The sequence below is a fragment of the Cyanistes caeruleus genome, chromosome 9, assembly GCF_971803275.1.
Source record: "Cyanistes caeruleus chromosome 9, bCyaCae1.hap1.1, whole genome shotgun sequence".
Taxonomy (NCBI): domain Eukaryota; kingdom Metazoa; phylum Chordata; class Aves; order Passeriformes; family Paridae; genus Cyanistes; species Cyanistes caeruleus.
The window spans coordinates 2,948,723-2,970,586 of NC_141709.1; the positions used below are offsets into that span (position 1 = coordinate 2,948,723).

At 56.6% G+C, this 21,864-nt stretch overlaps 1 protein-coding gene across 7 annotated transcripts in view; it reads right to left on the reverse strand.

Annotated features, from left to right (window-relative positions):
• Window positions 1–1,051: 1,051 nt before the first annotated feature.
• CACNA1E (calcium voltage-gated channel subunit alpha1 E) overlaps window positions 1,052–21,864 on the reverse strand; it is a 106,175-nt gene continuing 85,362 nt past the window's right edge. For 2 of the 7 annotated variants that reach the window (XM_086901743.1, XM_086901742.1), the window contains 10 exons: window positions 19,510–19,606; window positions 13,707–13,812; window positions 11,641–11,748; window positions 11,055–11,155; window positions 10,668–10,774; window positions 10,004–10,112; window positions 8,489–8,617; window positions 6,916–7,096; window positions 6,645–6,835; window positions 1,052–5,372 (listed from right to left, as the gene is read on the reverse strand). In XM_086901743.1, coding sequence (XP_086757869.1) covers window positions 4,833–5,372; window positions 6,645–6,835; window positions 6,916–7,096; window positions 8,489–8,617; window positions 10,004–10,112; window positions 10,668–10,774; window positions 11,055–11,155; window positions 11,641–11,748; window positions 13,707–13,812; window positions 19,510–19,606 — 1,669 coding nt within the window. In that variant the 3' untranslated portion in view covers window positions 1,052–4,832. Of the gene's footprint in view, window positions 5,373–6,644; window positions 6,836–6,915; window positions 7,097–8,488; window positions 8,618–10,003; window positions 10,113–10,667; window positions 10,775–11,054; window positions 11,156–11,640; window positions 11,749–13,706; window positions 13,813–15,491; window positions 15,589–15,874; window positions 16,328–19,509; window positions 19,607–21,864 lie in introns of those variants that run through there. The other 5 variants (XM_086901741.1, XM_086901746.1, XM_086901745.1 and 2 more) reach the window with 4 other exon arrangements.

Here is a 21,864-nt window from a genome sequence, read left to right on the forward strand (position 1 = left end):
TTGGCTATAAAATGGGAACTTACTTCCCAGCCTGAAAAAATGCTGGGCTGTCATTGCATTCATCGCCTCGGGAAGTGCTCTCAAAGCTGGGCCCCATCTCCTGGAACTCTACACTTCCCACTGAAAACTTTTTATCACTTCATGAGCCAGAGAAGTGAAAACCAAATCTGTCAGCATTTGGGAGATAAAGGGAAATGCGCACAAAAGGAAGGGCAGGATAAAACCAGCTCCTGCTCCAGGTCATTTGGGCTTAGTCCTTGGTGGGAGCACGCTTGTGAAACACACAGGACAAAGCTCGGCTCAAGGGGGTCCAGAGAAGGCGGCTGCCTTCATCCTTCCCTGAGCTCTTCTTGGCACAGTACTGGGGAAGAAGGAGGGTGTTCTTGCAAAGCCATGAACCATCCCTGCCACCCGAGCTGGGCCTGGAGGCTGCCACAGGCTGCTGCCTCACCTCTGGCTGCCGGAGAACATTTCATGCTTCAAACGCTCCAGCAAGAAAAAGAAATATAAGACGTGACTTGGGCGTCTTTGCTTGACAACTCACCCAACAACAAGCTTTGAATGAGGCAGCAGCATCTGCATCCACTTGACATCTCTCGAGTGCAGGCATGGAGGGGTGGCCCAGCTGTTTGGATGTCCCAAGGGCACGGATCCCAGCAGGATTTCCAAGCTCCACGTGCAGGCTGGTGCTCCCTCGCGTTCCTCCAGTGATTTGATGTCACCACGATGCTCCTGGCTTCCCCTGGCCGGTTTGCTGCAGTGCCACCAGCTCCCCAGGCTCCTGGCCCTGCCTCTCCCAGCTCCCCCAGAGCCCGGTACCCCTCAGCCCCTGTGTCTGGAGGGAGCCAGGTCTGAGCCACAGCGAGCCCAGGCTATCTCACACATCCTCCCTGCCCTCTCCTCCACATCCCATGTGATGGCAGTGCCAGCACAGGCTGTGTGCCTCCCCCTCCCTGCCCTGGGGACCTTTTGCAGGGTCCATGGCCTTATCCAGAGTCCCCACCGCCCCTCCAGCACAGGGTGGGGGGCCAATGAGACCGAGTCTGCAGCATTTCTTTACAACAAGGTTTTATTTTTCTTTCCTTTTGACAAAAAACATTGAGGAGTTGTACATTGGTGGTGGCCAGCTCGGTTCCCCCTTTGGGTCCAAACGAGCAGGTTATGTTACAACATCTCGCCCCAGAGCCTGGGGGATGAAGGCAGAGCATCTCCCACCCGCCCTCCCACAGTCCCAGGAGACACCAGCCCCACACCCGCGGGGCTCTGCCATCCAGGGCCTCCTGGGGGGGGACAGGAGGATGGTGCTGGGACAGCCAGCTTGGAGGGGACAGCGGTGCTCTGCGTGCCAGAGCTCCTCGCACACCCACCACGGCCCCCCCAGGAGATTTGCAGGGCTTCGAGTCCAGTCCCAGCACCCAACTGGGAACCAGTTTCATGCTACTGGTGAACTCCTGCCTGGGCAGGGCATGTCCTATGCAGGCAGAGGCTGAAACACATCCTCCTCCTCCTCCCCATCCTGCCTCCTGTGGCCCAGCATGGCCAGCAGCCGCAGTTTTGGTGTCCGGGAGGCTGAGGAAATGTCCAAAAATCCACAGAGGAGAGATTGCACAGCAGCAAAGCCGAGTCCAGCGCCTTGAAAAGCAGGGCAGGGGCTGCAGTGGTGCCTTGGGGCTGGTTTGCCTCCCCCCCTGGGTTCTCCTGCTTCTCCTGGGGGTTGTTTTTTGGTTTCAGAGATGCGCTGTGGAGGTGCCACCTTGTCCCCGCAGCTCCCTGCCTGTCCCCACACCAGAAGCGGGGCTTTTTCCCGACCCTTTCCGGGTAAAAAGGGCACTCCGTTTAGTTCCACACAGTTTCTGTAGGTTATTTAAACACAGGGCCGACATGCCCAAAAAGCAGCTCCGCTCCGGGCACTGCCCCGGGGGCTGTGCCCGCATCACCGGGAAGCCGCTCATCACCGCTGGCCGGCCCCGAGGAAAGAAAAGAGCCCGAAAAGCTGGAAATCCGCATGGAACGTGCCCCCGCTCCCAGAGCATCGCTGCCTCCCTCCCACCCGCCAGGCACAGACACAAAAAGCCGCCTCCTCCCCTCCCCTCCCCGCGGGCTCTTACTCACAGCCCGGCGCATTGTCAGACACCTTTCCCGATTTAGAAGGAGACGATACCGACACCTAAATTTAGAGCAGGTACGGGCATCGCCGTCCCCGGCCCCCGGCACCAGCGCATCCCTGCTCCCCCCATCCCACGCCAGGCCAGGCTGGCCGCCGGAGCCGGAGCTCCCAAATTCCGCCCCGGGGAGCGCCGGGGATGATGCTGCCTGCACCCCGCGGCCTCGCGGTGAAGCCACAGACGGCTCACGGATGGCTGGAAGGGAATAGGTGATGCCCGTGTCCCCAGCCACCGCCAGGGACCTTCCCCAGGGCTGCGTGGGACACGGTTTGTCCCCGAGAGATGGGAGGGGGGGATGCAGGATCTGAGCCAAAGCCACGGAGAGGTGTGCCTGTGGGATTTCTGGGTCCCTGGGCAGGTGGAAGTGTCTGTTTGGACAGCAGAGGTGCCCCCCACCATCAGGGACCACTGGAGGCAGGAGGAGCTTTGGGCCCTGTGCACAGAGGGCACTTTGACCATTAGAAAGAGGGAGGGGTTTGGTCCATGCACAAGCCCTGGAGCAGGAAGCCCTCAGAGCCACTGGGATTTGCTTCTCACAGAGCAGAGTTCCTTCAGGGGAGCTCGCAAAGCGATCAGGGCAGGGGCTGATCCGCACATGCAGGAGCACTTTGGGCATCCTTCGGTCAGGAGAAGACACGAGCTATCCAGGACCAAAGCAAAGCCTGGCCAGAGCTGCTGCCCAGCAGCCCCGAGGAGCCAGACCACAACAACCTGCAGCAAAGCAAAGCCACGGGCAGGAGGAAGGGCAGGGCCAGGGCTGTGCTGCCTTCACCTGCCCATCCCCACCTCCCATCCCCACACACGGTCCAAACGCTCCGAGCATCTCCCAGCCCGCAGAGCGAGCCCTTCCCTGAGGCTCCAAAGGCACAGCAGCCTCCAGCCCCCACGCTCGGGCTGATGGCAGACACAACTCGCAGCAGAAACACACCACTGGGCACCAGGGCGAGCCACCCATCGCCACGGGCCACCAGCAGCACCTCCCTGGGCTGGCACCCACAGCACGGATCGCTGAGAGCTGACAGCACGTAATTACCAGATTAATTAATTAATTAATGGCGTTGGAAGGTGGCTACGTCCTGCATTTTCAGCGTTTTCAGGAGGGTTGAGCCACCCTGCTCACCCCCTAGACAATGTTCCTTCCCAAACTCCCCCCAGCTCCTGGACACCCCAGCTGCTCCCACACCTCTTTGCACACCCAGCCCCCCACGGCAGCCCTTCTCCAAAGGAGTGCCAGGCTCCAGGAGAGGGCAGAGGCCATGGCTGCGGGGGAAACTGAGGCAGGGCTGGTGCCAAAGCTCGATTCCTCTGCCCACAGGACAGATCTTAAGGTACATCATGCACTCACGACATCTCCACTCCCCTGCGGACGTGGATTTCTTCTTTTCTGGGGAAAACAAGCAAAGAGGCCTCTGAGAGCTTTGCCATCACCCCCTTGGCACTGCTGGCACCCCTGAGGACAGCCCTGTCCTCATCCCTTGGGCTTCCCACTCCTGCAGGCACCGAGCTGCCCATGGAGGCCTCGCCACAGCCATCTCTAACAGAGAAAACGCAATTCCCACTGCTGGGAACACCTGAAAAAGGGAGCAAGGTGACATTCCCAATGCTCTGTACAGCAGCCCCACCCTGGGGAGGCTCGGTCCTGCCCCCCCAGCAAAGCAGGGTGTGCAGGCAGCAGGAGCCCCAGGGGGGCATTGTCAGATGATTAAAACAAATCTATGTATGTGTATATCTTTATATATACAGCATATAAATTTATATACACACACACACCCCGTATATACACACACAGGCACACCTAGAGTTCTCCGTATATAAATAAATATATGTCGGGGAGGACACAGGATACATTCGGCAGCACTGAGCCCCCCCAGCCCCAGCAGAAACCAGTTTTTCCCCCCTCTGGCAGCCAGAGCTGCTCTGGTCTGTCTGGGTGCATCCCAACCCCTCGTCCCCTGCACCCTGCCATCGCATCTTGCCCCTTCTCCAGGCAGGATGAGACCCTCAGGGAGGGAAATTCAAAGCCACAGCAGCACAAGCCCAAGCGACAGAGCGAAGGGGGTCCCTTGCATCCCTTTGCCGGGACTCTCCGGCCACAGGGAGCAAAAAAACCATCGGGATGAGCTTTCCCGGGGATCCCTCTTGGGGCAGGGCCGGGGGGGGCTCTCCCTTGTCCCCCAGCACACGAGCCCGGCCGTGTGCCGGGCCGCTCTGCCGCCCATCCAATGCTTCTCTGTGCAGAAAAAAAAAGTGATAGTAATAAATGAAAGTCGACAGATTTTAATATTTTTTTTTTGCACAAAGACTTTGTTTTTTTTCTTTTTCCCATTTCTTTCCTTTTTTCTTTTTTTTTTTTTTTTGTTGGTGGGTCGTTTTGTTTTGTTTTTTGTTTTTTCCTTCCCCCTCCGTTCCGGTCAGTTTGGGTTTTGGGGATCTTTTTTGTTTGTTTGTTTGCTTTTTTTTGTTGTTATTTTTTTTGTTTTGTTTTCCCCTCTTTTTTTCCCCCTCCCCCCGCTGCATTTGGTTTTTTTGGTTTTTGTTTGTTTTTTCAGTTTCATTCCCAGGCGTGGCGAAGAGCATGCATTGGAGAAGGGCGGGTCGGGGATGGGGGGGGGAGGCAGCCGAGGTGGGGGGGGTCGGGTTTTGGGTGGAGGGGGGGTTTGGCAGCTTCTAGCACTTGTCATCTTCCTCGGTGTCGCTGAGCACGTCGATGCTGGCCCCGCACATGACGCCTTGCGCCGCTCCTCGCCGTCGCCTGCGGTAGTGCCCATTGGGCATCTGCCAGCTGTGCCGCAGCGGTGGCGCCGAGCCGATGGTGTTGGAGCGGCCCAAGCTGGTGGCCACGGCCGCCTCGAAGGTGAGCGTCTCCTCCTCACCGCAGTCTGAGGCGTGCGAGTCGTCGTGAAGCGCCAGGTAGGGCTCCGAGATGTAGCGCTGCGGCGTGGACTGTCGGCTCTGCTTCCCCGCCGGGGAGCTGGAAGACTCGGTGGGAGCGGCCGTGTTGGGATCCAGAGTGGAGGAGAGCAGCGGTGAGCCCCCCTCGCTCTCGTCGGCCGGAGGAGAGGTGTCCCCGGCGTGCCGCAGCATGGAGGCGTAGGACAGGAGGGGACGCGGCTTGGGGGGCACCGGGGGCAGCTGGCGGCGGCCTCGTCGGGGCGTGCTGGTGTCCGAGATGGAAGGGATGGAGCTTTCGCTCAGGGAGCCCATGCCCTGCAAGGCACCGGGAAACGCTGGGGGATGCGGGAGGCACCGCGCGCCCGCTCCCCACAATGCTCCGAAGAGCATCTTGAAAAGGTGATTCTGCCCTGTGGACATGATTTTCTGAACCTGAGAGAGTTTCAAGATCTCAGGGGCTGATCTGTTCCCAAGGGAAAAGTCTTTTGGGAACTTTTCTCTCTCAAGGAGTGCTGTGAAGAACAAGGTTTTACTTTCCCAAACCAAGACACAGATGTTCTGAAAGTTGTTGTGAAGAACAAGGTTTTACTTTCCCAAACCAAGACACAGATGTTCTGAGAGTGTTTTTCCCTTGTCCCACCAATGAAATAAGAGAAGTGTTGTTCCTTCTACCAATCAGGTTAACCTGCATCGGAACACCTTAAAAAAAGGGTTGAAAAACCCCAAAATAAAGGTTTTTGCACGATGAAATAAACCTCTGGCTGCTGTGTGTGATTCAAACCCTCTCTCTATACTTTGTCCTCTAGTGACACTGCCCCATCTCTGCCTTGGGGGTCTGCCCCACGATGCCTGCAGAGCTCACCATGGTCTGCATCTTCCTCACAAACCCATCACACCCCACTGATCTCTGCGGTGCCCAGGGACAGGGCCCAAGGGAACAGCATGGAGCTGCTGCAGGGAAGGTTTAGGTTGGACATTAAGGAAGAAGTGCTTCACCCCAGAGGGTGCTCAGGCATTGGAAAAGGCTCCCCAGGGTCACAGCACCAAGACTGACAGAGCTTAAGATGCATTCAGACAACGCTCTCGGGCACATGGTGGGACTCTTGGGGCTGTCCTGTTCAGGGACAAGAGTTGGACTCAATGATGTGCTCTGCTCCAACTCAAGATATTCTGATTTCATGCTCTTGGTGGCCAAAAGCAAAAAGCCTTCCCAAACCCGCTGTAGGAAGAGCTGGCAGCTCTCCATCTGCTGCTCTCCGTGGGTGGCATCTCCACGGGTGGCTTCAAGCTCACTCAAGCACCGGCACCTCCAGGCTCATGTGGCTGGGACACCTTGACCTCGGCAGGGAGCGGATGCCACAGCAGCAAGAGGATCAGCATGAGATCCACCCCTGTCCCCAAATGCTCTGCAGGGTGCCCGAGCAGCCCCAGCCTGCTCAGCTCAGGGGACACACAGAGATGCCACCACCAGGAGACGAGACGGTTCAGAGCTCCCAGAACTGGGGCTCATCTTAGCGGTTTTGGCAAGGAAGAAAACTTCTTTTCTGCTCTTCCCGTTATGCTGAGGAAGGGATCTCTGTCACCCACCTGCCTGCTGGGTGTCTGTGACCTGCCCTCGCTGGGTGACCGAGACTCGCGCCGCCGCTCCGGCGACTCCTCCTGCGCCTGGGGACTCCTCTCCTCGGAGTTGCAGCGGGAGATGTCAGGGGACAGCAGGTGCTTGCGCTCTTTGGATCGGCCCCGCTCCCTGCCCGAGCGGTGCCCCTCGGACCGGTGGCCTGCAGGACACCCACGTCAGTCCCCACCATCCCCTCTGCAGGGCACAGGGAGGGATTTTGGGGAGATTTTTTGGGCTCACCCGAGTCAGCGTTGAGGCGCCGGGCAGACAGCTGGAGCGAGGAGTGGTAGCTGCGCCGGCGGGACTTGTAGGTGTTGTCGCTGCTGCGCTCCATGGAGAACTCATCCAGCCAGGAGCTGTTGGGCCGCTTGTCCCGGATGGTGGAGAACGATCTCCTCATGGAGCTGGTGTCTGTCACCACCTGCAAGCAACCCCAGCCAGCCGGGGACAGCGTTAGAGCCAGGGGTCGAGAATGACCAGCTCACCCCCACCACGGGGATGGCCACCCTGTGGGATGGGGAAATTCGGGGTGGGGGGCAGCCAGCCTGGGAACAGGCCCCCCCAGATAATCTCTGCACAAATCAGGGGTGGGAGGAGAGCGGGGTTTAGCCTTGGAGCTTGTGGGCTCCCCTTCCCCAGCCGGCTGGAGCTGTGCTGCACAAGCAAAGCCAGCGGATCCAAGCCCAGGGGCTGGGGGGAGAGCAGCAGCACCTCCTGCTGTGTGTGGGGACACGGGGGGTACCAGACCTTTGTCCCCCAGGCTGCATCCCCAGCATGGAGTCACAGGGTCAAGAGGAGCAATCATTGAAAAGATTGTTGGCACAGAGGGGTCCCCCAGCACCAGCAAGGGCTCTGGGTTCATTTTTCCAGCTGCCACCACTTTTCCACACGCCTCCCCACTCTCCCTTTATTCCCACATCCCCATCCTTTTCCCCTGCACTCATTCCCTGCCTCCCCGCTCATGCTGTTGTTCTATCTCCCCTTTCCTTTTCTTTCTCCCTCCCATGCTTCTCCTTCCTACTTTCTCCCCTCGTTACACCCTGCGTTTTCACGTTATGGGGAAAACATCCTCTTCTTCCACATTTCCTTTGCTTAATTCCAGCAGCTCTTTGCCACTGCAGCCTGAGGCTGTTCTCCGTCTCCTCTCACCTTTCCTGCTCCCATCCCCTCCTCCTGGTCATTTCCTTGGCTGCAGAAGGGCCAAGAAAGCCCACGAGACAAAACCTCCCTTTGTCTTCACCCCCTCCATAAAGTGCCACACCAGCACCTGGTGCCTGCACTAAGGTGAGAAAACAGACCCAGAGACTTCACAGCAACACCAAACCCAAAAAACATCTGCATCTGGGGGGAGGCTGAGCACAGGACAGAACAACAGAGAAACCAGGCAGACAGATGAGGAGGTGAGATGTGGCCTGGGTTCCCCTGGACACACAGAGAGGTGCACGTGTTGGGACAACGGGAAAGGACGGAGAAGGCGTTTCATCACCTGTGGTCATCTGACAGCTGGGCTGGGGCTCCTCAAACCTCAGCCAGTGCCCAGGGCCGGAGGGAAGGAGGGGGTGTCCCACCGTGGGGAGAACCTGCCGCCTCCTGGCGTGGTCCTGGACCTCCCCCACGAGCCAGGAGATGGATCCCCCAGGCTGCTCTCTGCTGCCAGGGCAACAGCAGCTCTCCTACTTGTGCAGCACCCAGAGAAGGGGAGAAGCTCCGATATCAGGGTGCTGGGGATGCCACAGGGCTGGGCTCAGAGAGAAACCCCTGCGTTTTCTGGCAGGCTTTGATCAGACCTGTGGGGGGCTTTGCTTGGTTTTACCTGGGGATCCACAGTGAGACGAGGCATGGAGGAGGCCCTCCCAGAGACAGCGTGGTCCTGAGTGTCCACGGGAAGGTAGCTGCCACGGTTAGAGGGCTGCACTCTTTGAAACTCCCTAACCTCTGGCTCCTGGAAACAAACACACAGCCAAGCTCTTGGGATGGGCTTGGAACAGGGCAGCACGCTGCTTCGGCCCTCTCGGCAGGGGACAGCCCTGCTCAGCCAGGGGCAGAACTGAAGATGGCCAAAAACAGGTGGTAAAGCACCGCCACAGGTTGCCAGAGAGGTGATGGATTCTCCTTCTCTGGAAGTGTTCAAGGTCAGGTTGGATGGGGCTCTGAAAAACCTGATCCAGTTGAAGATGTTCCTGCCTGTGGCAGGAGGGTTGGAACTAGATGAGCTTTAAAAGGTCCCTCCTGACCCAAACTATTTGATGATTCTATGAAAAACAGAGTCTAAGCCATTAGAATTCATCACATTGCCACTGAAAAATACTCTGCAGCTCACAGCCCCCAGCTGAGCCCTGATGTGGTGCTTCAGGCTCGCCTGATGGCCAGCTGCCCTTGCACCTCTGCAGCGACAGTGGAAACCCTGCCTGGCTCTGGGAACAGACCCTCTACCCAGGGTTTAACTCCTTCTTTTGCCAGGAGGGGATGAATGGATGGGATTTTACCTCTGACCTTGCTTCAAAAGCTTCCTGGCCACATCCCTGTTAAAAGAGCTCTTCATACGCTTTGGTTAATTCCCAGTATTTAGGGGACTCTGTGGGTGTTCATCTTCACTCACGGTGTCCAGGAGACGGGCACAGAGTGACCCTGGAGGTCACTAGAAGGTGACTTTAGGGTGGCAGGGGGAGTCACATCTGCCACCTCTCCCCGTGGCCGGGGCAGGGGACGCCTGGCTGTGTCACACACAGGTGACACAGAGCTCCTGGGGACACGGGCTGGGCAGGGCTGGGGGTGCAGCACACCGCAGCAGGCGGCTCAGGAACGCACAGGCAGACATGGAGATGTGTGATATATATAGATATGTGATATATATAAATATGTGATATATATATATACACACACAGACAGACAGGCCGGCGCGTGCGCGAGGCCGGAGAGGGCTGCTCCTGCTGGAGACAGTTTGACAGCTTGGTGGGGGACTGGGGACACCACCACTGACAACAAAATGGACACGAATCCGAAAACATCAGATACCATCACTCAGCACGGGGTAACCCACTGACATGAGTGCTCAGTGCAAAAAACAGCCTGTGGAGAGAAGGATATTTTACTGCATGACATTGGTCATGGCTCTAGCCCCAAAAGCACCTGTGCTGCCTGGCCCCACGGATCAGGGCAGGTCCAGGGATGGCTGTGTCCCCAGTGCCAGAGGTGAGGACATCCAGGGGTATTTGTCCCCTGTTTTTTTGGATCTGTGCATGACCCAGCAGCTGCCATCCCTCCCCACACCTCCCCGTGCCCACCAGCATCCGTGCTGGGACTGCAGAGGAGCAGTGCATGGCTTTACCAGAGACTGGTGCTCCTGGAACTGCTCCTGGGCCGGATCCATGCACGCCAGCTGGAAGATCTCCTGTGGCGAGAGCGGGCTCAGCGAGGGGAACCCGCCTCGGCTGCTCCTGCAAACACAGCCTAGCTTCAGGGAGGCCAAGAGCTGCCTGCTGCCATCCCTGGGATGGCCTCTCCAGCAGCTCAGGGCTGGGGAGCCCCATGCCTGCCCCCCAGGCTGTTGGGACCCCATGTTTCAGATCATGTTCCCTGGAGAGCTAAAGCGGTGCCCCCAGTCCTGCAGCAGCAGTGGGACAGCCCAAGAGCAATCACAGAAACCCTTATCACCTCATTCCCACCAGCCAGGGCGCTGGAATCCCCCACTGAGCCTTCACCCCCCACCCCTCAACAGCTCCTGGGGTTCAGCTTCACCCCTGGGCTGATCCTGCACAGGATGATCACACCCAGGATGATCCTGCAGGAAGAGCATCCACAGATCCCCCTTTGCCACCTCGGCTGCTGCTGGTGATGCTGACACACACCAGCTACCTGGAATCCCTCAAAAGCTTTGTGCCAGGAGATTTCTCCCTGCTCCCAGCAGCAATTTAACCCCTTCTGCAGCCCAGTGCCAGATGCAAGAAGGAAACCAGGGCTGCAGGAACAGAGAAGTGAGGGGCAGTACTCACAGGCCCGAGAGGGTGTCCTGCTGCAGGTACGGCAGAGCCTTGGCGTTGGAGATGATCTCCTGCGGCAGAGAGGACGGCTCCATGCGCTGGAACATGGGGGCATTTTTCTGCATGGCAGAAAGGGAGAAACTGAGCCTGTAGGAAACGTGGATGAGCATCCAGTGCTTCCCCAGCCAAGCTCCCACCACTCAGAAAGAGGACACCACGCTCATGTTCCCTGTCAGGGATGATCACATCCCTGAGGATGATCACAGACACGCCTTGTAGTCCCCAAACCCTGACCTGTACCATTGTTTTCATCCCAGCTGGCTGCATGTTTGGGCTGGGAGGTGGTGGGAAGAGGAGAGGGTGATCTGAACGTCCCTGTCTGCCCTGGCTCAGCCTCACCTGCTCCTCCAGCTGCTGCCGCTGCTTCTTCGCCTTGCTCTGCTTGTAGTAATCCATGATCATCATGGCTGCATATATTTTCCCAACAGTCAGGTCAGAGGCTGGGAATGTCAGAGGGAACAAAATGGGGTCACTTTTGTTGTAAGAGAAGGCACCAAAGTGGTTTGTGGGGAGAGACCTGCTCTGGGACACCCTGGTGTCCCTCAAACTCTTCCCAGCATTCCAAAAGAGAGAGTGCCGAGCACCCAGACACTCCCCGAGGAGATAAAACAGGTGAAGATGGCTTGAAATCATCATCCTCAGCCACCAAGGCACACATCCTCATCATATCACCAGGTGTGCTCAGCTTCCCTCCCCGCTATGCTCCAGAGAGGATTTACAGGGGACCATGGCTTTGGCAGGAGTGGTTTTCCAGAGAGTTCCCAAGCAGAACAAGGTGGAACAAACCCTTTCCCCGCTTCTCTCCAAGCTGCGGATGGGTCTGGCCAGTCCCCACCTCCCTTTGGGAAGAAGTTGCTGTGGGGATGAGGGGAATTTGAAAGCAATGACAGCCCACCCCCCCCCCCCCCCCCCCCCAGAGACTCACTTTTTGGCATGGGTACCAACAGGTCAAGCATCTTCTGGGACAGGTGAGGCCAAATGGTCAGGATCTCCTTTTGAAGCTCGGAGTCCAACTGCTGCCAATCTGCACCACCTTCAACAGCAGGGAGCAAAAATGGCCCCCACACGTCAAACCTTGGCACCAGGCTCCAACCAACCCCCCTTTTCCCATCCTGAAGCGAGGTTCCATCTCAGCATCCATCTCTCTGGGCTGGGAGGGCCATCTTGCATCAGCGAGCCCTGCTCCCACAGGGAAACTTTCCTACCATCCCTTCCATATGTGCCTCCATCTCCCCATCCCCTGCCCTCCCACTCAAAGCTGCCACCTTCAAGCTTGCCTTGGGTCCATCTCTGCAGCTCCAATCCTACTCCAGCCCACACACACCTGCTGCTGCTGCCCCACTTTCTTTTTGCTGGGGAGCAGATCATGTGCTGGTGGAAGAGCAGCTCCGCTTGGTAAATCCCCAAGAGCTCGGTGAGGCTGTGCATGGAGAGCAGAGCTCCCTGGCCAGGGCTTAGGAAGCCCTGAGATCATCAGAAGCTCTCAGTATATCCCAAAAGAGTCCCCCAAGCACGGGGCAAGTTGGGTGAGCTGTAGGAGACCCAGGTTTAAATCTCTGCTTTGTCTAGAAGGGTTTGAACTGTCTGAGCACTGGGCTTTGGATGGTGTCTGGCCCTGGGCTGGGTTTTCTTCCAATAACTGAGCTGTTCCTAGGGGGTGTTTTATTGAAAATGCCATGTTTCTGCAGGAAGTTTTTGATCTGATGAATCACAGCCTTTCCAGCAACAATAACAAAGCAGGTTTTCCTGCTCTGAACACTTTATCTTCCCTGAGAGAGAGAGATTTCTTTTCCCCAGAGCCTAAGGAAGCCAAGCACATATTTTCTATCCTTGGTTTGGCTTTTTACATGGGGAGGAAGGGGAATTCTCTCTCCTCCATTACACAGTGGACATCAAGCTGTTTCTTTTCTCTAGAAACAGCTTCTGGTGAAGAATTCTCTACCTCTTCCCTAAAAAAATAGATATTTTTTTTTAACGGAAAATGGCAGAAATTTGCCTGTTCCAGGGACTTGCTCCCACCTGTGTGCATCCAGGCTCTGGGCAGCCAATCCCAAATTAGCTGTGAGGTCCTCAGCCCAGCCAAAGAGAAAGGGATTTTTTGCAAGGTGATAGGACGAGGAAGAATAATTTTAAGCTGAATCAGGGTAGATTGAGAATGGCTATCAGGAAGAAATTCAGAAGGTGGGGAGGCCCTGGCATGGGTTACCCAGCGAAGCTGTGGCTGCCCCATCCCTGGACATGTCCAAGGCCAGGCTGGCAGGGTGGCAGAAGGTGTGGCAGAAGTCAGGGGGATGGAACAGGATGATCTTTAAGGCTCTTTGCAACACAAACCTGTTGGGGTCAGAGATGCAAGATATACGCCTTTATCTGTGATGCCTAACTCTGACACCCAAGAAAGCACTGAATTTCACACAGCACCATGGAGACAAATGTTATAGTCAAGTAGAGAAACTGAAAATGTGTGTGGAGAGTTTTCTTGAGTCACTGGGTGAGAAAGTTAAAGGTTTAAACTGGTTTAAGAGCAGAAGACAAGATGGAGGATTCAGGGTGTTGTCTCTTGTCCTTCTTCCTTCTTCATCTTCTTCCTTCTTCATCTTCTTCTTCTAGAGGTTTTTGGGTAGTAGTGGGTGATTGGATAGAAGATGCTGCAGTGCAGCACACAGGTGTTGGGTCACTAAGAAAAATAATTTACTTGGCATTTGTTAATTGGGTAAACAGACATATAAAAGACCTTGAAGAAGATCTTTGTTAGCCATTTTGTGCCTTTTTATCTTAGTGCATGTAGATCCTTGTACGTTGTGTACATGTAATGCAGATAAGAGAATAAACAACCGAGTCTGAACAAGAGAAAACTGCCTCCCTCTCATCAATCTCAGTCCAAGAGGAGAAAGAACCCAACCACGAGTGTCCCATAGAGACAAAACCATCCTGGGGTTGTACAGCAGGACCGTGGTGACTCTGAAACCCTGCTGGCCCTGCCCCAGCCTTTACCTTTGGCAATTTTGATGTCCAAGGCCGTGCGGATCAGCGCCATGAGGGTGGAGGTGAAGTGGACTGTCATGTCCTCGGCCACGGGCATGTTCATCAGCACCAGTCTCTGCGCAAGAGAGAGAAGAAAACAGCGGACGGAAAACAATATCGAAAAACACATCGACCAGGCTGGAGGAAAAGAAATTAAACATTAAACAAAAGGGGGGAAATTAAAAAAAAAAAAAAAAAAAATTAAAAAAAAAAAAAATAATAAAAAATAAAAAAAAAAAATAAAAAGCAACAAAGAGTGTCAAAACAGCACAGCCAAAAAAGAAGGGCGAGGATCACCCCCACTGCCCCTCCCCCCCCGCCTCCCCGGCTCCTTCCACCCCAGGACACCGGCTCACTGCCTTCCAGGGCTCCTCCTGCGCCCCAGGAACGGCCCCTGAGCCCCCTTCCCCACGGCACCGCGGCTGCCACACAACCCCCTGGCACTTTTGGGAAGACACACCTGATCCGTCAGGGATGCGGGCATGTGGGATGTGCGGGAAGGGGAGATGGGCTCAGGTTTCCGTTCCCGGGTGGTTTGGCTTTCCAGCTCTCAACCCTTCCCACCTGGGGCAGGGGAGAGGAGGGTCCCTAACCTCCAGGGACTTCAGATCGGCTGGATTCCTCTAGCATGCTACATCCTGGCACTCCCTTTTTGCGTCTTTCAGAGATGAAGTTTGCCAGCACATGCAGGGGGTCCAAATTATCCACGGGTGAGGAAGGGAAAGGAAGGGAATGGGAGGGTGGAAAAAGTGCAGAGGGAAAGAGAAAAGGGCAACCAAGGCAGGTTAGACACGCCATGCTCCTTCCCCACCCTGGGCAGGCGGGGTGCAAACCGAAGTGACCAGATCCACTTTCCAGAGAGTATATTTTGCTTTGTGAATACCTTGGGTCAGCCCTTCCCTGCCCATTCCTTTTCACCCAGCTTCTCATGTCCCTTTCCTGCTTTCAAGGCTCCCTTTTTCCCCCCTGGAAAAGTGTGATGGTGGATGCGTGCTTGTGTGAGCAAACACGTGAGAGCCGGAGAGGATGGAAGCATTTTTTGGAAGTGTGCAGGAATCCCTTTGTGCTAGCCCTGCTAAAAGGCCAAGAAAAACCCTAATTTCCTCCTGGACAACAGATCCTCCTGCAGCTCTGGGTGGCCTCAGAAAGCCACGCAGCTCCCACAGCACATCCTCCATGGCTTCTGATCCATGCCTACGCAGCCAGGACCTGACTGACAGCCGCCACTCCGGGTGGGACAGCTCAGAGGTGCCTTTGGAAGGCCCCCAGTTTTGCCTTGCACAAGCCATCCCTGGGATAACCCCTGCGGATGGTCCTGGCTCCTCACGCACAGCTCCTGTGGGATTTGGGATTTGACCTGCTTCCCATCTCCATGGGCTTTGCACTGGCTGGGAGGAGGATGGTTCCGAGCCCCTGGGGGTGAACTCCTAACTGGGAGACTCTCCTAACTGGGCTACAGAGTTGCTCCTCACCTCACCTCACCTCCTCCAGCCCTCCCACTTCCATCCTACTGCTGATCCTGCCCCCTTCCTTTTCCCCCTGGGAGCCGCGAGCGACCACGGCAGCGTCCCGTGCGCGGGCGGCGCAGACCAGCCAGCGTGGCCAGGGCTCTTGTGGGCACACCAGGCTCCCCAGGAGTGAGCCAAACACGTGTTGGGCACCCCAAAAACTCCCCGGCTTCCCCCGGTCCCACCTCCCGCAGGTGCCCCGGCTCCTGCTCGGCTCTAACCCCCAGAGAAGGAAGGGTTGATCTACCTTATAGGCCACTTTGGAGGGACATCTCTTGCCGAGGCCTAGCGGTGGTGACATAAGAGTCAGCATTTCATACATCTCAGTGTAATGGATTCGGCCACTGCTCATGGAGGGGGGAAGGGGAGGGAGGGAGATGCAGAGAGAGGAGGCATTCCCAGAGAGCGGAAAAAAAAAAAATAACAAAAACAAACGTACAAACGGAAAGGAATAGTACAGGAAAAACAGGAGAGAAAAAGAAAACAAAAACAAAACAAAAAACGAACGGACAAACAGGAAAAGAACAGGAAACCCGTTAATCAAGGCAAATCATACATGAGAGACTGTCCTGATGTGGATTTATAGCACTGCTCACACAGACCCAGGAATGCTGGCAGAAAGCAACTCACCCCTCTCCTCTCTGCTGCTGGCCTCAAGCGCCTGTCTCGCTACCAGCCTGGGACGACTCCTCTGGTCTCAACCCCTCTCCTAAAGCCCTCCAGCAGCCCCCACCTCGTCCCACAGGTTCCAGGGCTGTGTGCGAGTGGTATAAATCAGATACACGGCACTCGAGCCATGGGTTATTTGAGATAAGGGTGCTTTGCACCACGGTGCTCTGTGGCCTCCGGAGCGTCTTCCCTCCCGGGGGGGTGCCTGGTATTGCTTGGCATGGCCACCTAACCCATAGCCAAAGGCTGTGTATCCCCAGCTCGTGGGGTCTATGCAATTGGGAGGCAGCATCTTGCATAGAAGGCAGTGGGCCAGGGTCACTTGTCAAAGGAAGATGCCCAGTTGCTTCCGTCTGGCTCTGCGGATGGACCACTTTCCCACCATGCACCAGTGCAAAAGGCATGCTGAATCGGCTGGAAAAAAAAAACCGGGAGGAAAAGTTGGGCATGCCATGCTCCCGCCCTGGCTCTCTCCCACATGCGGCTGCAAGTTCCACCAGGTTGGAGTTTAAAGAGTCTCAGCAGAGGCAGCTGTTTGGGCCTTCCAACATTGGGCTTCGTTTGGGTTTCCCACGGGACACCCCCACCCACCCACCCTTCCCCCTTGCACTCCTCTGCTCCGTAAGGACCTGCCTGGGATCGCTGAGAATGCCCCCAAAAACGGGCCGGGCCACCCAGGGCTGCCCTCTGCCAGGCTGGGGTAGCCAGGCTGTGTCTCCCTCTCTCTGCATGGCCACATCTCCCAGGGGTCCTGGGCTTGGTCAACTCTTCTTCCCCTCGTGCCAGGCTGCCAGCCTGTGCTGCAAGGTTCAGGATGGTCAACAGGCTGGGGCAACCTCGTGATGCCAAAGGCATCGACCCTCACCCCATCTCAGCTGGGGTGCCCGGTGGGAGAGGGCACTGCCAAAAAATTTAGCATCCCCATGGGATCTCGGCTTCCTCCCTAGAATGTGCTCAGAGCAGCGTGGAAAGGGGAGATGAGATGTCCTCTCCTCAGGGTTTGGAAGCAGCCCCCTGGTCAAAAAGGGCCCTGCCAAGGTAAGTCCTGACATTTCAGATGTGAACAGAACTGGGGACAGGAGCTGTTTGGGGTGCAGAATGGGCTGGGCCAGTCACGCCCTAAAGATGGTTGATAACAACACTGGAGAATGATAAGCAGGATGATCAAGAGGAAATAACCTGGAGTCAGCAAGCAGCACCTTGGCAGAGCTGGATGCACCCCAGCTCTGGGTGAGATATCTAAAATTTTCATGCATGAATTCCATCCAAAAAAAAGGAAGCAAGACAGTGATCTTCCAGCCATCCTTCCTGGCAGGGGGAGTTTTGGGGAACCCAGCACCCAACAGGCACTGCCTTTCATACTGAGATTCTCCACACGATGAAGGAGGAATGGAGTCCATGACAAGAAGACCTTGAGTCAGTGGCCAAGGTGGATCCCACGAGAACTGCACACTTTGCTGCTCCTCAGAGCAGAGATCTTGGAGCTTTCTGAGCAGCACAGCTGTGCCCAGACACCACCTCCCCACAGAGTGAAACACAGGCAGGCAGGTGGAATGCCATCCATCTGAGCAGGATGGCTCCCAAGAGCTGGTCCAAGCACGGACGCATCCGGGATGGGGGATCTGACCCATCCATCCATGTCTGGGCAGAGATGTGGCTCATGGCTACAGCACAAGGTGGCCTTTAAAACCACCAGGGATTGATGGCTGGGCCCTGAGAGAAGCCTGTGAGTGGCAGAGGAGGAAATGTGGGAGACAGGACAGCTGTCCTCCTGTGGTTAGGAAGTAAGTGCCACACAGGCTGTTAGGCAGGGAGCACCAGGAGTGCTGTGAGAGTAGATTCAGGAAGAGGTGATGTCCACAGGGATATTATCTGTGGAGCATTCACCTCGACAGGCAGGGCAGGCTCACTGAACTGAAAGGTTTGCAAGCTGACTTGGCATTTTGGGATCTGGCAAGATGCAACAACCACATGGATGTTTGGTTTTTTTCATCTTTTGGGGATTGTTCCCAAAAGGAACCCCTGAAAATCTTCTGCTCTTGAAATATCTCCTGCACAGGGAGGAGGAGACCGAGGTAACACAAGGTAGAGATGGGGATGGTCTCCCCCACGTAGCAGAAGCTGTTCTCAGTACTCTTTGCTTCTTCTGCCTCTCCCTGGGTTTATCCAGCTTCACTGCTCTGCCCATCCACAGTCAGCAGAAATCCAATCACTCTGAGACTCCCACTTCCAAGGAAGCATTACAGCTACCCCTCTGAGCCCCAGGTGACCCAGCTTAGGAGAGCAGCATCTGCCAGTGGAGCCCTGTTGAGAAGGGCTCACCACTCCTCCTGAAGGTGTCTTCTGCCTGCAGGGACCTAAGCATGTGTCCTCAGCCAAGCTGTCGTCTTTTGCCAGGGATGCAGCAGCAGAGAAGAGTGGAAAGACTCCAAGGAGCCCTTCCTGGAACAGATGACACCGTGTGAGATCCTTGCAAGAAACCTCCTGTTCCTGAATGCATCTTCCTAAATGAGATGACCAATCATCCGGGCCTTGTCTTCTTTGCGCCGCTTTGCCTCTGGCAAAACCGTCCCCGTGTCCAGCTGTGGAGGGTGACAGAGCTGTTGCAGGGCTGCCAGCTGGAGGAAAAGCCTTTCTGATGTTTCCAGAAGGGTGTGGTGACTACACCACGCTGCAGCAAGGAACCCTCCTCCTCTGCAGAGGCAAGAGCAAGGGCAGGGGTTGTCCGAGCTCCCTTGTGCACCTCAGATTGCCAGAAGGAAGAGCAAGCTCTGTGATTCATAGGCACAGACAAAGGTGTCATGGCACTTCACAAAATGAGGCAGGTGCAGGATTTTTTCTCAGATGTCACTCCAAAATAAAATTTTAAAAAAAACCCCTTCAAGTCAGAGAGACACAAGGAGACCAAACTGCTGGCCTGGACTCATGGCCAGCAGCCAGGAACTGAGCTCTAGGGAGAGGAGCTACCAAGCTCCAGAGGTGTGCCCTGGTGTCACCATCTCCCAGGCAGATCCAGCAAGCTATGTGCAAGACTAGCACGAGTCCTGCTCCTCAGAGACGTGGTTGTTTGTCCTCCAAAGTGCCACACTTGAGGACAGGGCTGTTGGGTACAGCACAGCATCCCACAGGGACAGGGGGCCACCCTGGCCTTCTCGTCCTCCCCCAGCCCTCACTGTCCAAAACAACAGTAAAGTCCCCAACATCCTCCAGCCTTTGCTCCCTCCTTCCCTCCTCCTGAGGAGCAAACCCTCCCATGTTGTCCCCCGTGAGGTGCTTTGAGAAGACAAGCAGGGACAGTGGCATTCTGCCTGGTGCCCCTGGAGGCTCTGTGCACGGGTGGAACTGGGGCTGGGGGCTTGCTGGGGGGCACAATTTGTCAAAACCCACCCCGGGAGGCTCTGAGCCCCCCCTGGCCCCACTGATGCCTCCCCTGGAGGGGAACAGCTGCTGGCTCTGGGAGGCAGTGGACCTCTTTAAACTCGAAGGAAAGCAACGTCAGGGTTCCCTGGGGAGGCGCGGTGGCAGTGGAGCGGGGGGAAGGAGGGGTGGATGGTGTGTCCCGTGGCCAGGTTGTGGCGGAGGACTGGGAGGCAAACCTTGCACGCCACCCTGTAGGGGCAGTTCTCTCCTAGGCCCAGAGGAGGCGAGATCACCCGTACTAATTTGTACATATCCTTATACGAGATCCTGCCGCTGCAAAGGAAGCACAGGTGGGTTAATAGGACACTGAGAGGGTGGAGGGGAGGATGGAGAGCTTAACGGGGCCATCTGTGGGGCAAGACCCCCCAGCAGAGCACAGCTCTTCTCCTTCTGGCTCTGTCAGACCCAGAGAGGAGAAAGCTGTGAGCATCAGCCTTTTCCACCATGAGAGCTGGCTCATATCTCCTCACACTCGTCCCATCTTCACCCTGGAGAAGGACAGTTTTGGTGGTGGACACCACCCCAGGACCCTTCCTCATCGTGCCCTGCGCCTGGTGGGAGGGGGCTGGGATTTTAGACAGGGTGAGCCTGCAGCTTGGTGGAGTTCTAACCCCGTGGAGTTGTGCCCCATCACATCAGCAGAGCCCCTGTCCTCACACAGCCAACTCTCCGAGACCCACGAGGTCCCAGAGAGGTTGGCAGCTGAGCCACTCGTGCCTCCAAGATCTGGGGAACCTGAGACAGGGAGGGATAATGTGACCAGCTGGTGGCTGTGGCACCTGGGGCTCTCGAGTCCGGTGCTGTGCTCCGACCACCAGCCCAGCTCTGCCAAGGGTGCACATTATTAGCAGCAAACCTTCCCGAACACACACACCCCCCCTTTCCTCCCACGGAAGCACATCTGCCCAGAGCCGGTGCAGCCATCCCAGGATACGGCCGTATCCTCCCGCACCGCGGAAACGAGGAAGCAGCCGAGGCAAAGAGCTGGCAGGAGGGGGTGCAGGATGCTGAGCTCCCCACTCTGCTCCAGCCCAGAGCCCTTTGGGAAGCGGGACCGCGTGGGGTGGAAGTGCTGAGGTGCAGCTGCTGCAGCCTCCCGGGCATCCTTGGACAAGCTGGGAGGGAAACCACGCGGGGAGGCAAAGAGCGGCGTCGCCGTCCTACCCAGCGCCTTTGCCTCTGGTTTCTTTCTCCTTGCTCTTCTCCCATCCCCTCTCCATGGCTGGCCAGAGATGAAGAACCAACCAGGACCCAACCATCTGGACAAAACCCATCCCTGCTCCCCCCTGGTGCTGGATGTTCTCCCCAGGAGAGCTCCGTGTGACGGTGTCGCTGTCGGGATGCGGTGGGAGCTGTTGGGATGTACTCACCTGTTCCTGGCCCGGCACAGGGGCCGGGGCTGCCACCACCATGTCCCCTGACCACTGGCTACAAACATGGCTTGCTCAGGAATCAGAGGGGCACATGGCATGGATGGGACAGCTCAGGATTGTTTTAAAGTGACTCCCGGACACCGTCATGGGTGATGAGAGAGAATCAAGTGCCTGGTGTGAAGAAACCCTTCCCAAGAGCCACCCCACAGTTGGGTGTTCCTCTGCTCCACCTCCTCCCCTTTCTCTGGCTGGAGCTGACATTGGGCAGAAAAAAATACCTTGGCTGGGGCTGGTCTCGGGAGGGCAGGGCATGAAGAGTGGAGGCAGAGTCTCCAAAAGGAGCGTGTGTGGCTGCCAGGAGTTAAGCTGGCACAGGCTCCCTGGCTGTGGTGGATCACTGCTCCAAAAAGTCCCTGAGCTCTGGAAGGGGCCACACGAGGCACCCTGGTGGTGCTGGGGCTGAGTGAAAGGGAAAACACGTTCCCAGAGCTGGGGCAAGGATCCCCCAATTGCCCTAGGGATGCTTGGGACCATCTGAGGAAGAGGAGCAGTGGAGAGCAAGGCCTCTGCAGCAGCAGGATCAGAGCCAAAATCTGTCCATCCATGGTGTGTACGGGCCCTGTGAGTCCATCCCACGCTGGGGACAGGCTGCTGCCTCCAAATGGGAGCCCTGCTCTCCAAGGTCCTCATCAGCAAGGGCAGGAGTGCAGGATCTCCAGAGGGGTGAGTGGGCTGGCCAGCACAGGGCACAGCTCCCCAAACACACCCCAAACAATATCCTCTGCAGGTGCTTTGGCAGGAGCCCAGCAGATCCCCAAGGGTGGGAACAAGCCTTGCTCTTATCAGGAGCTGGGGACTGAGGGATGGAGCCAGTCTCAGGGCAAAGGCTCCCAGCTGGTGCATGGGGACAGGGAAGGAGGCTGAGAGGGATTTGCCTGCTGGGCAGGGAGGAGAGGAAGAGCAGGAACGTCCAGCACTCAGGATGAACACCCCATGGCAAACTGAACATCACCCAAGACGCCTGTGCCACCAACCATTACAAGAACCAGCTGCTGCCCTTGTAAGGACCACGGGTGACAGCAGCACATCCCTGACTATCCCAGACATCACTGCAGCTCCAGCAGGAGAACTCAGAGAGCCTGGTTTAAAACCAGCTCT